Source organism: Xenopus tropicalis, chromosome 3 (assembly GCF_000004195.4).
Source record: "Xenopus tropicalis strain Nigerian chromosome 3, UCB_Xtro_10.0, whole genome shotgun sequence".
Classification (NCBI taxonomy): Eukaryota; Metazoa; Chordata; class Amphibia; order Anura; family Pipidae; genus Xenopus; species Xenopus tropicalis.
The window spans coordinates 9233065-9247094 of NC_030679.2; the positions used below are offsets into that span (position 1 = coordinate 9233065).

General features: G+C 45.4%; 1 protein-coding gene across 6 annotated transcripts in view; it reads left to right on the top strand.

Annotated features, from left to right (window-relative positions):
• The window catches only part of cacna2d4 (calcium channel, voltage-dependent, alpha 2/delta subunit 4), a 104324-nt gene that overhangs the window by 46426 nt on the left and 43868 nt on the right, over window positions 1-14030 (top strand). For 4 of the 6 annotated variants that reach the window (XM_031898604.1, XM_031898606.1, XM_031898605.1 and 1 more), the window contains 2 exons: window positions 1187-1261; window positions 5072-5152. In XM_031898604.1, coding sequence (XP_031754464.1) covers window positions 1187-1261; window positions 5072-5152 — 156 coding nt within the window. The remainder of the gene's footprint in view (window positions 1-1186; window positions 1262-5071; window positions 5153-14030) is intronic. The other 2 variants (XM_031898607.1, XM_031898608.1) reach the window with 1 other exon arrangement.

Genomic DNA, 14030 nt, shown 5'->3' on the forward strand with positions numbered 1-14030 from the left:
CTGAATTTGAACTAGGGTTGCCCCATGCTGTTCTGTCTGGCCATAGACTACTGGCAGTGACGTAACAATAGAGGAAGCAGACTGCAGAGCCTGCTTCCTCCATTGTTGCCTCTAAATCTCTGCTTCCCGCCAGGGCTCAGGTAGGAGAGGGGGTGAGGAGAGGAGATTTATATGTGAGCAGGTGTGGGGCAGGGTATTTGCTACTCTGCACCAGTCCCCTCTATATACTTTTTTTGCAGGGGGGCCCAGTACAGAGTATTTACACTGCTGGCCATTGAAGGATCTGACAGGAATGATAGAAGAGAGCAGAGAAGAGACAGGAGGTGCTTCCTGTAATGCTCTGAGGGCCAGGCAGAACACATTTATGGTATTAAAGAGGGTGTGTACCTTTAAATTAACCATTAATATGCTATAGAATGGCTAATTTTAAGCAACTTTTCAATTGGTCTATAGTTTTTAAATTATTTACCCCCTAATTCTGACTCTTCCCAGTTTTCAAATGGGGGTCACTGACCCCAGCAGCCAAGAAACTATTGCTCTGTGAGGGTACAATTGTATTGTTGTTACTTTTTATTACTTACCTTTCTATTCAGGCCCTCTCCTATTTATATTTCAGTATCTCGTTTAAATCAATGCCTGGGTAATCTGGACCCTAGCAACCCTATAGCTGCTGAAATGTCAAACTGGAGAGCTGCTACATATAAAGCTAAATGATTCAAAAATTGCAAATAATAATTATTATTATATTAATTGCATCTATAGATAACTGGGGGTGCAGTGGGACAGCAATGGAGTTGGGTTTACGACTCCTACAAGCTCCTAGGTGCAATCTAGAACATATCCACAGGGGGGCACTGTGTATATGCTGAGGGCCGAATGCGCCTTCTGTATTTCCCTACCTGATTGAGTCCGTAAGCGTGAATCTATTAATGCTGTTGACTTGCCAGGCAAGGACACCCCCCAGGGAGCAGTGCGGCGGGTTATATAATGTGCAGCTGAAGAGACTCCCAGCTGAGCGCAACTTTCCCTTTATGCAGAGAGGCCACATTATGCTACAGGCAGAGGCGCGACTATAGAGGCAGCCGGTTCTGGGGAGTCCAAGGGGTATCGGGGGTCCCAGTGGGGCAGGGGCCAATACATTGTAGCTCAGGCTTTATCAATGCTTTTGTTTTTTTGCCCTTTCCAGACCATAACCCCAGCGACAACGACATCTCCGAGCCCCCAGGGCAGCCGCTCGGGTCGGATGAACAGTCCAATAAGGGTATCCAAGGCCATAGGCCCTGATCAAACAGCCAGATGCCTTTCCGGCATCTGTGCCACTTTGACACGGCTCTGCCATCTTGTCCATTCAGCATCATAACTCTCCCTGTCCCCCATTTCACATGAACCATATACCCCGGACTTAGCCACATCCCATGGTCCCTTGGCACCATATTCTCATTCCCATGTTGACGTCACAATGGTTGCTGCATTGCGGTTTCCACCTTTTCTTTTCTAGTATAATACCGGCCTTTGGGTCGGAAGAATAGGCTGGTCAAATATTAGCTGGGTGGTCACCTTAGGGTGCATGTAGCATTGCCTGCAATTAGCACAGCGGTGATCTGACCGTCCTTCGTCTGTTAATTGGAATTGATCGTGTTCTTGTTCAAGTTGTCCCAGTTTTTCATTTGCCTCTGGGATTGGCTCCTGTTTCGGGGGCCCGGGTGAGTTTTCCGAGCCACTGGGAGAACAGAGCTGGTTCCCATTAATACCACAACATCCTGAATGGCTTATTAGCAATTAACTTTGCTGCATGGCTGCTCATAAATCCGCACAGTCTGCAGCATGCATCTAAATCAATTGCCAATTAGCCAATGTGGCCGGTACTTAAGGGGTGCGGCGGCAACCCTTAGTTTCCAGATGCAGCCGGACCAGGGCCGCCTCCGTAGGCCGTAATATTCTTTTCCTTCCCAGCAGGGGTGCTGTGAAGCTGCACACTTAGAAGCAATGGATGCGGTTGCCATGGAGACTCTAGCAGCATCCCTCCCATTAACATCTCGCTTTCGCTCCGTTCCGACCGCCCCGCAAGGCTCAAGAATTTAGCAAATGACTAATAAATGCTCTGAGGACATTATGTAATAAGGGAATTAATGCAATTATGTCTGAAGAAACGTGGGGCGATTTTCCTTCTCCCACCGCTTGGGCGGTTGGTGCCGCCATTTTGGAGGTGCTAATGGGTTCAGAACAGCTTTATAGACAGGACTTGTTTTCCATTTATTTCCATTTGGTGTAGTATGAGAGTGCAGTCGGCCCAGATCATTCCTTTTTTTATACATACAGGTATAGGACCCGTTATCCAGAATGCCCGGGACCAAGGGTATTCTGGATAAGGGGCCTTTCCATAATTTGGATCTCCATACCTTAAGTCTACTAAAAAATCAAGTAAACATTAAATAAACCCAATAGGATTGTTCTTCCCCCAATAAGGGGTAATTATATCTTAGTTGGGATCAAGTACAGGTACTGTTTTATTATTACAGAGAAAAGGGAATCATTTAACCATTAAATAAACCCAATAGGGCTGTTCTGCCCCCAATAAGGGGTAATTATATCTTAGTTGGGATCAAGTACAGGTACTGTTTTATTATTACAGAGAAAAGGGAATCATTTAACCATTAAATAAACCCAATAGGGCTGTTCTGCCCCCAATAAGGGGTAATTATATCTTAGTTGGGATCAAGTACAGGTACTGTTTTATTATTACAGAGAAAAGGGAATCATTTAACCATGAAATAAACCCAATAGGGCTGTTCTGCCCCCAATAAGGGGTAATTATATCTTAGTTGGGATCAAGTACAGATACTGTTTTATTATTACAGAGAAAAGGGAATCATTTAACCATTAAATAAACCCAATAGGGCTGTTCTGCCCCAATAAGGGGTAATTATATCTTAGTTGGGATCAAGTACAGGTACTGTTTTATTATTCCAGAGAAAAGGGAATCATTTAACCATTAAATAAACCCAATAGGGCTGTTCTGCCCCCAATAAGGGGTAATTATATCTTAGTTGGGATCAAGTACAGGTACTGTTTTATTATTACAGAGAAAAGGGAATCATTTAACCATGAAATAAACCCAATAGGGCTGTTCTGCCCCAATAAGGGGTAATTATATCTTAGTTGGGATCAAGTACAGGTACTGTTTTATTATTACAGAGAAAAGGGAATCATTTAACCATGAAATAAACCCAATAGGGCTGTTCTGCCCCAATAAGGGGTAATTATATCTTAGTTGGGATCAAGTACAGGTACTGTTTTATTATTACAGAGAAAAGGGAATCATTTAACCATGAAATAAACCCAATAGGGCTGTTCTGCCCCAATAAGGGGTAATTATATCTTAGTTGGGATCAAGTACAGGTACTGTTTTATTATTACAGAGAAAAGGGAATCATTTAACCATGAAATAAACCCAATAGGGCTGTTCTGCCCCAATAAGGGGTAATTATATCTTAGTTGGGATCAAGTACAGGTACTGTTTTATTATTACAGAGAAAAGGGAATCATTTAACCATTAAATAAACCCAATAGGGCTGTTCTGCCCCCAATAAGGGGTAATTATATCTTAGTTGGGATCAAGTACAGGTACTGTTTTATTATTACAGAGAAAAGGGAATCATTTAACCATGAAATAAACCCAATAGGGCTGTTCTGCCCCAATAAGGGGTAATTATATCTTAGTTGGGATCAAGTACAGGTACTGTTTTAATATTACAGAGAAAAAGCAAATCAGTTTTAAATTTCAGAATTATTTGATTAAAATGGAGTCTATGGGAGAGGGGCTTTCCATAATTCGGAGCTTTCTGGATAACGGGTTTCCGGATAAGGGATCCCATACCCATACTACATCCATGGGAGCTGCCATGTCGCTTCCCTACCATATCTTGCTCTATTCTTTAAAGGCTTAATTTACCACCACCCCCCCCCCCCCCCCCGCACATATGAACTGTTGGCAGCGGCAGAGTTGAAGTTGATTGCGGCTTAGCGCGGTTGCTAAGTGGAACCGCCACCTGTTACCGGTGATTACGAGGAAATCCATGGCAAAAGAATCTCTTCCTTCCCTTTAATTGGTTTGCTGGAGTTTATAGCCCACGGCATGGGCTGCCATGGTGATTGGAACATAACGACCCTGACGAGTATTATTACCCACTTTTCTGATCAATAACTCCCGGCAGCCATAGCCAGCTGGGTGCCCCAGTGCCTTTATAGGTGAGGATTCCCTGGAGGAATGGTGACGGCATGATCCGGGCACGAGCAGGTTATGAAGTCATTAATGCGTTATGATGTCATAGATCGTTCTTATGATCTTGGTGTAACTTATGCCTTTCATTACATCCAGTCTGCAGCTGTCTGGCCAATATGGGCCAACAACACTGTACCCCAGGCTGCTGGACTGGCACCCACACATGGCATTTTGCTTCATGCACTATACTGCTGAGTGATGTCATGTGTGTATGTGTGACATCAGCCAACATGTCATTCACTTGTTTAACCCTTCCCAGAGTGCTGGAACACTGTAATTCTCCCTTTATGGCTGAACTACAACCTCCAACATGCTAGTTTAGCAATTCCTGCTAGTGAATCTGTCCCCCAATGTCACATTCCATCACTGTCTGACTTTGCATTGGGGGTCCCACTAATAGCTATAGTTATTAACCTCACCCTAAACATTGCTCGTTAGTAGCTAATGGTGACGATGCATCCACTGACAGTCTTTATGCTGCTGATTATATCCTATGCATGTTGCATGGCTGCATAGAAATCTGTACAGTCTGCATAAGGCACCATGGAGTGTTTGGAATTAATAGGGGCCAAGTTTTAAAGGGGCAAGACGGCAGCCCCTAGCTGTCTGTATATCACTCACTTTTCCAATGGTTCCCAAATACTGACGGCCCCGGTATACGGTGTCTGTCGAGCAGGGCAGTGGGCGGGGCTTAGACCCCAAATCATAGACTCGCCGTACTCATTAGTGGGACTCCCCAAACAATGAGAGGCCAATAGGGTACTGATTTATGTTCCCTTATGGTTGCAGAATTGGGACGCAGGCTGGAAGTGGTGACCGTGAGTACTGCCATATCCGTCACGGTGCACAGCAAGACGGCCATCGCGGCAGGTAGGACACCGTACTTTTTTAATTCTATTTATTCTGGGTCCTGGTTTGTCAGGGTTCAGCTCAAAGCAATGCTTCCTGCCTATCACAGCCAGCTAGCACAAGAGGAAGCCACACCCCCTGACACTGGAGAACACAGATAAGTCAGGCTGCATGTATAGAAGGCCTACTGTGCAGAATAGCTTTCTTGGCATTGGTCTGATCTTTTTGTGATGCAAATGTATTTCCTTGTTGTCTTTTGGGGGGGGGGTCGCACTCTCATACCACGACAATTTGCCGCCCAGATCTGCCCACTTTGGGATAAGCTTTAAGGTCCCCATACACGGGCCGATTGTAGCTGCCGATATGGGTCCCTTAGACCGACTCAGCAGCTAATCGGCCCGTGTAGGGGCAGAAACGAGGGGCCTGCCCGACCGATATCTGGCCTGAAATTGGGCAGATCTCGATTGGGCAGGTTATAAAATCTGGTCGGATCGGGGACCGCATCGGCTCGTTGATCGCAGGATTCTCCCGATATCGCCCACCCGTAGGTGGGGATATCGGGAGAAGATCCGCTTCCTTGGCGACATCACCAAGCGAGTGGATCTGCCAGTGTATGGGGATCTTTACCCTTGTCCAGCCTACATGGGTATAGGCAAAATAGGACTGTCCAGACAATGGCCCCTCTGTACTGAAGAGCTGCAAGGTTTGTGGGGCCCTGGTCAATTCAGCCCATTTGGAAGCCCCGCCTCCCAAAAAGCCACCTCTGCTTGAGACAAGTTGATTTATGAGCACCATGGGCAGCCTACCATACAGATTGACTGTGGCAGAGATGCCTGTAGGAGGAAATTGCAAGTGACGGTGCTGCCAAGGCGCATTACCTTAGGGCTTAGAAAGCAACGTGCGAACTCCATTTGTCTTCAAGATCATATTAAAGGGAAACTTAATTTTATAGGCTCCTTTCTATCCAGGTCCACCATCAAAAATAGTCCCATGCTTTTTGGGTAGCTGGGCCCTTGTTAGAATGAGCCCCAATAAAAAAAAAATGGCCTATTAAATTCCACCATTGGCCATATCCGCCAAGCCACACCCACAGTTCACGCTAACCCTGCCCAATTGCCAGCAAGCCCTGCTTCTTTTGTAGCCCGCAAATAGGTCCTTTGCCCCAAGTCAGGGCCCTCTTGTCAGTTGGCCACTGACCTCACTGTTCAATAGCCACATATTGAATCCCGCGGCTGGCAGAGGAAGCCGGTGCCATAGCTCAGTGTTTGCTTTGGGCTTTGCTTCCCCCGCCGTTCCCTACCTGTCACATCACAGCAGCATCACCTGCGAGTTCTGGGATCTGTGCCCAACTGACTGGATTGGGGAGATTCTGGGCTGACTATGAAGGCAGAGGAAAGGGTGAGTGGGGATACGGCTCAGGGCAAGCAGTCATTGGCCTGGTAATAAAGGGGATGTAAACCCCGCTGCCCTGCACTGCTGAACCAGACATTACACCATTGTTGCTGGACTACAAATCCCAGAATAATGTAACATATAATGAAGGGTGAGGCATGCTGGGAGCTGTAGTCCAGCAACATCAGGGTTGGATTCTTAAAGCAATATTGCCCAATAAAACTTTCCCCCAAATCCGGCTCCCTGTTCTCTGTTCCTGCAATTGGAGTTGGGAGCAATAAGCACAGTTTCCCAGCACTGAACAAGTCTGTCCCTTTATCCCCATGTCTGATTCCTGTGCCATATAATAACGGGAAAAATGCCATCATTATCTCTATATGTAAGGTACCAGCAAGATGGCCGACACAGTGCTGGGAATCGGCATTCTCATTGGTTACTTCCTTTGCATTTATAATTAAGTTTTTTTTTTAGTCAGTAGAATTCTCATTGGGGAATTTTCTTGCATCTATATATATGATTTTTGACAACTTCTATAGTAAAACTAGGGGGCAAAGTGGATATAGCAGTGTAGCGCCACCCAGCTTTTAGCAAGGGCTAAAGCACCCTGGGAGTTGTACACCAACTACCATAGAGGTGGATTCTTAAAGCAACACTGTGCGGTAAAAGCTTTTCCAAGTCCTCCAGGGCCAGTGATTTGTTTAATGGGAATGAGTCCTCCAATGAGGATCCTGCCTGTTCAGCTTTTAATACTGTCCCACGGCGCCCCCTAGTTTTGCTATAGAAATTGTCAAAAAATGTAATTATAGGTGCAGGAAAATTAACCCCTGAGCATTCTACTGACTAAATATCTCATTATAAATGCAGGAGAAGTGACCAATGAGAATGCTGATTCCCAGCACTGTGTCGGCCATCTTGCTGGTACCTTACATATAGAGATAATGATGGCATTTTTCCCGTCATTATATGGCACAGGAATCAGACATGGGGATAAAGGGACAGACTTGTTCAGTGCTGGGAAACTGTGCTTATTGCTCCCAACTCCAATTGCAGGAACAGAGAACAGGGAGCCGGATTTACTCACATCAGCTGGGATTCTCATTGGGGGATTTCTTGCATTTTAATGGGGGATTTGGGGGAAATTTTATTGTGTAATATTGCTTTAAGAATACAACCTTGATGTTGCTGGACTACAGCTCCCAGCATGCCTCAGCCTTCATTATATGTTACATTGTTCTGGGATTTGTAGTCCAGCAACAGCAGAGTAACGTTTGGTTGAGCAGTGCAGCGGGGTTTAGTGCCCCTTTTAAACTTCAGCCTTTGTTCTTTATCATCCCCAGAGGGTCTGAACCCCCCAAGCAGCTCTTTATTTCTGCCCTTTCAGCTTGGTTACAATGTAATATAAGTAAGATGGGAATCTCCCTATGTTAGATAACAGACAACACCCTAGGAGGGATGATTCTTACTGGCCAGTCCTTTTGCATCTGTAATTTAGTTGGAAATGCCTATTTGAAGAGCTAGTGGGTGCAAAGGAGTAAGTTGCCAGGTGCTGGGAGTTTCCCTTTGCTGATACACAGTGAATGAAGGTTTAGGGGGTCTCCCTGTCAGACCGAGATGACAGTTACCCGACACCAATACCTGTACTTACTGTGCAATGCGCTTCCTAATATTATCTGATTGACAGTGGAGTCCCCCCCGGGCTGTGACACGGCTCGATTACCTCCCCCCCCCCCGCCTCCCGTTCTTGCTACCTTGTTACTCACCACTCAACAATGGGATCCCCCCTGAGTCTGCCCTAAATATATTGCAGAGCGGAAGTGGGGCATTCTCTGGGGTTGCCATGGCAATCGGCATCTTCTTACTCCTTCTGCCTGAGTCATTGCTGCTACTGCCAGATGTAATAAGCTGGCGCTCTCCTGGTGGCACAGTGGGCATTAACCCCTTCACACCCCCTCTCACAATTACTTATTAACCCTTTGTGGTATAAGGCAAATGATATCCATTACTTTTAGGGAGCTCTGGTATTATTTTTCCTATCTAGAATGTTCCTTTTTGGGTGCCCAGAGCTAACCATCTAATCTTATGTTAGTCTGCAGCAGGGCCCTGGGCGGTCAACCCCTACTTGGCTCTAGTGCCTCCATCTGCAACATCTGTGTCTCTTGTGCCTACCCCTATATCCCCTGTTTTCCTGCTGCTGGGAGTTGTAGTCCAACGACGTTTACGTGGCCGAACACTGTTATCGGAAGGTTTATGATCCCTTTCACCCTTAGTTTGGCAATTAAAGAACATAGAAATCTCATTAAAGCCTTTTTTTCAAATGCAATAGATCTCAGATTGTAATGATACAGGTACAGGTATGGGACCCGTTATCCAGAATGCTCGGGACCTGGGGTTTTCCAGATAAGGGAATTTGGTTCTTCATAACTTAAGTCTCTTAAGTATTAAATAAACCCAATAGGATTGTTCTGCCCCCAATAAGGGGTAATTATATCTTAGTTGGGATCAAGTACAGGTACTGTTTTATTATTACAGAGAAAAGGGAATCATTTAACCATGAAATAAACCCAATAGGGCTGTTCTGCCCCAATAAGGGGTAATTATATCTTAGTTGGGATCAAGTACAGGTACTGTTTTATTATTACAGAGAAAAGGGAATCATTTAACCATGAAATAAACCCAATAGGGCTGTTCTGCCCCAATAAGGGGTAATTATATCTTAGTTGGGATCAAGTACAGGTACTGTTTTATTATTACAGAGAAAAGGGAATCATTTAACCATGAAATAAACCCAATAGGGCTGTTCTGCCCCAATAAGGGGTAATTATATCTTAGTTGGGATCAAGTACAGGTACTGTTTTATTATTACAGAGAAAAGGGAATCATTTAACCATGAAATAAACCCAATAGGGCTGTTCTGCCCCCAATAAGGGGTAATTATATCTTAGTTGGGATCAAGTACAGGTACTGTTTTATTATTACAGAGAAAAGGGAATCATTTAACCATGAAATAAACCCAATAGGGCTGTTCTGCCCCCAATAAGGGGTAATTATATCTTAGTTGGGATCAAGTACATGTACTGTTTTATTATTACAGAGAAAAGGGAATCATTTTTATGGGTTTCTGGATAAGGGATCCCATACTGGTAATGCATTTTAACAGTATTCCTATACTTTGCCTTTAATCTGTACAAAAGCAGTTGGCAGTTTATACGATGATGCACCCCTTTAAGAAGAGGAAGGGTTAATGAGCATCTCGGAAGGGGGGGCCACAGGGTCAGGAAGATTTGTGTTTCGGCCCAAATGCAGACGCCTCAGCGCTTCTTTTCCTCTGGGTCTTCTGAAATGGGCTCCCCCAAACTAGGGACACGCGGTAGCCATGGAAACGAGGATGCCCAGTGCGGCTCTGCTTCCAGCCACAACTACTGAGCATTTAATCTGTTTCATAATCTCCCATCTGTTCGTTCCTGGTGGAAGTGGGTCTTTACCAGCACTGCTGGTTCTGACTTCTGATAGAAACCACCATGGCGAGTAGCTTTCCTGGATACTGGGTCAGGGCCCAATGTCTGGGATATCTACTCACCCAGGAAATCTACAAAGTGGCCCTGATATTCGGTCAGGGCCACATTTAGAAATCAAGGGGCCCCAGGGGGCCTGAGTTATTTGTCCAGTTATTGGTCCACCCCTGAGCTTTCTGTATGGTGACTAAGTAAAATGAGGCCCCAATAAAAAAAAAAAAAATTGTAAGGGACTGGTCTGGCCAATCCAGCCAAGGACACGACCCCCCCACAGGGACACTAAAGAGCATTGCCATGTAAGTACAGGTATAGGACCCATTATCCAGAATGCTCAGGACCAAGGGTATTCCGGAAAAGGGGTCTTTCTGTAATTTGGATCTCCATACCTTAAGTCTACTAAACAATCAATAAAACATTAATTAAACCCAATAGGATTGTTTTGTATCCGATAAGGGGTAATTATATCTTAGTTGGGATCAAGTACAGGTACTGTTTTATTATTACAGAGAAAAGGGAATCATTTAACCATTAAATAAACCCAATAGGGCTGTTCTGCCCCCAATAAGGGGTAATTATATCTTAGTTGGGATCAAGTACAGGTACTGTTTTATTATTACAGAGAAAAGGGAATCATTTAACCATGAAATAAACCCAATAGGGCTGTTCTGCCCCCAATAAGGGGTAATTATATCTTAGTTGGGATCAAGTACAGGTACTGTTTTATTATTACAGAGAAAAGGGAATCATTTAACCATGAAATAAACCCAATAGGGCTGTTCTGCCCCCAATAAGGGATAATTATATCTTAGTTGGGATCAAGTACAGGTACTGTTTTATTATTACAGAGAAAAGGGAATCATTTAACCATTAAATAAACCCAAAACCCGGATAAGAGATCCCTTTCCTGTACAAGTTCTTATTTCCCTATGAAGGAGCTGCCTTACACTTACCAAACCTATAAATATAACAATAATACAGTTAAAGCCCCTAAATACTTGTGTTCAAACACCAAATCTGCCCTGAGCTGTCCGTGTCCATATAAAGGGAATGTACCAGTAGAATGACATATGTTTCCCTGAGCACTTAATGCATCTAAATGTGATCCTGAAACGCCGGCACAGTATGCGGCTGAATATGCCTTCTGCAGATTAGCAGGGGCCCAACTGCCCGGCCAACTGGCCGCAGACTTAGTGGCCATATGTCAAATCAATAAAGCTGGGACAGCGGCGTAGGGGGGATAATGACATGATCCAATGCAGTATCAGAGCTTGTTACACGGAGGCTATGGGGCAGGGTGGGCCGTGGGGGCGTGGCTAGAATTACAAGACCGCCCAATAATAAACCAGCTGGATATATGTTTGAGGTAAAGGGTTGTAATCCCTGCTGAACCAAACTGCTCAACCAAATTGGCTGGACTACAAATCTCAGAATAATATAACATATAATGGAGAGTGCAGCATTCTGGGAGCTGTAGTCCATAACAGCCAAGGACCACACACCCGCCCAATGGGGCAAATACGCTACCAACTGGACCTGGAAATAGCAAAGTCTTCTTTTATCTGCCATTATATGGCCACCTTTAGTCACATACTAAGGATTCATTGGCTAGGCCCAGAACTATGAATGTTCTAATAATCTGATTGGCTGCAGGTAGTGACAGGGTTGGAATGGATATTGGAAAATATCCTGGTGGGCCCCCATCCTGTTGGCTACCTGCCTTCAAAACTGTTTACCAGCCCCAATTTTGTAAAGATTCAGATAAAAATTAAAGATGGCCGTGCATTCCACAATGGAACACACAACCACCTTTAATTGAGGTAGGTAGTGGAGTGGGTCAGGGATCCAGGGGTGGGGAAGCGGCAGTGGCTAGGTTGTGGGCTTTTTATGTATGAGGCCCATTAGCCCTGGGTACCCTAGTCTGACTCAGGGTAGTGATGTAAGCTTGCCCAGGCCTCTTCTATATCCCATTGCCTCTACATTGCGCTGAGCAGTGTTGGGCCCCTCACCTCTAGGACCCCCCCCCCCACATTCACAGTGTCTGCTCTAAGATCACTGGTCTAGGCCTGGGGACATTCTGCTTCTTTGATTGGCTACAGGTTGGACTTGCATTGTGAACTTTCTATTGCCCATTCCCCATCCATTCAAGCCCCATAAAGAGCAGAGTCAGTGAAGTACAGAAATACAATCTTTATTAGACCTCTGGAACAGTAACTCAGGGACGGGATCTCCAGCCCACAACCCATTCACAGTTATATATGATGCAAACCTGCATTACAGGTCAGTGCAGCCTATTATTGCCAAGCGATGGAGGTTGGGGGGGGGGGGGGGGAAGGAAGAGATGCACAACAAACAGCATGTCTCTCTATATAATGGGCATAGGGCATCTTATCTGTCCTTGCCCCAGGGGAGTAGGTATAGGGCAGCTTTAGCCCATCCTACCCCAACAACAACAACATAAGGTTGGGTCATCCCATGAATGGTCATTGTCTAGGGCTATTGGGATTTGGGGTGAGTGCTTATTTGTGCCCTGGGTACACCTGGAACTATAGCAGGGTGACTGTTACCCCAATGTTTCTATATATCTGTAACCTTGTTATGGGCTAAGGGGGCCCAGCCTGAAGGCCAGTTAGGGGGGGATTTGGGGTGAGTGCTTATTTGTGCCCTGGGTACCCCTGGAACTATAGTGGGGTGACTGTTACCCCAATGTTTCTATATATCTGTAACCTTGTTATGGGCTAAGGGGGCCCAGCCTGAAGGCCAGTTAGGAGGGATTTGGGGTGAGTGCTTATTTGTGCCCTGGGTACCCCTGGAACTATAGCAGGGTGACTGTTACCCCAATGTTTCTATATATCTGTAACCTTGTTATGGGCTAAGGGGGCCCAGCCTGAAGGCCAGTTAGGGTGGGATTTGGGGTGAGTGCTTATTTGTACCCTGGGTACCCCTGGAACTATAGCAGGGTGACTGTTACCCCAATGTTTCTATATATCTGTAACCTTGTTATGGGCTAAGGGGGCCCAGCCTGAAGGCCAGTTAGGGGGGGATTTGGGGTGAGTACTTATTTGTGCCCTGGGTACCCCTGGAACTATAGCGGGGTGACTGTTACCCCAATGTTTCTATATATCTGTAACCTTGTTATGGGCTAAGGGGGCCCAGCCTGAAGGCCAGTTAGGGGGGGATTTGGGGTGAGTGCTTATTTGTGCCCTGGGTACCCCTGGAACTATAGCGGGGTGACTGTTACCCCAATGTTTCTATATATCTGTAACCTTGTTATGGGCTAAGGGGGCCCAGCCTGAAGGCCAGTTAGGGGGGGATTTGGGGTGAGTACTTATTTGTGCCCTGGGTACCCCTGGAACTATAGCAGGGTGACTGTTACCCCAGTGTTTTTATATAACCTTGTTATGAGCTAAGGGGGACCCTGACTGGCCTTTGCCAAAGCAGCGAGGCCTGGGATGGAGTTGAATCAATATATATTCAGTGGCTATATATGTATTGATATATATAAGTAGATAAATTGTGGTCGGCAGTGGGGTACGTGGGAAAGACAGGGGGGCACAGAGCTTTGAGAGAGACGACATATCATTACAGTACAACACAGAGCATCAAGCGACACAGTATAAAAATATATTTCTATTGTAACAGCTTCTCTACGTCCTTCGGATTTCATTGTTTCCTCTCAACCTTTCCCTTGGGTTTCAGCCTGAAAGGGGGAAAAAAATGATTTTGCCATAAAAGAATAATTGGTGAACTCTTCATAATGGAAGCAGTCGGCACAGTACTTAAAATGCCACTATCTATTAGAAACCTCCACAATTAAATGCGTCCGTGGTTCATGAATGATTAAAAGCCCCCCCCCTTTGATCTGACTGAGGCTACGGGACATTATTATGCATTGCTGTAGCAGCACGCACGTTATAATGGGGGTATAACGGGGCAGTAAAAGACAGAACACCGTGCAGACTATGGGGTTGGTTGGGATCCAAATATAAGAATATATA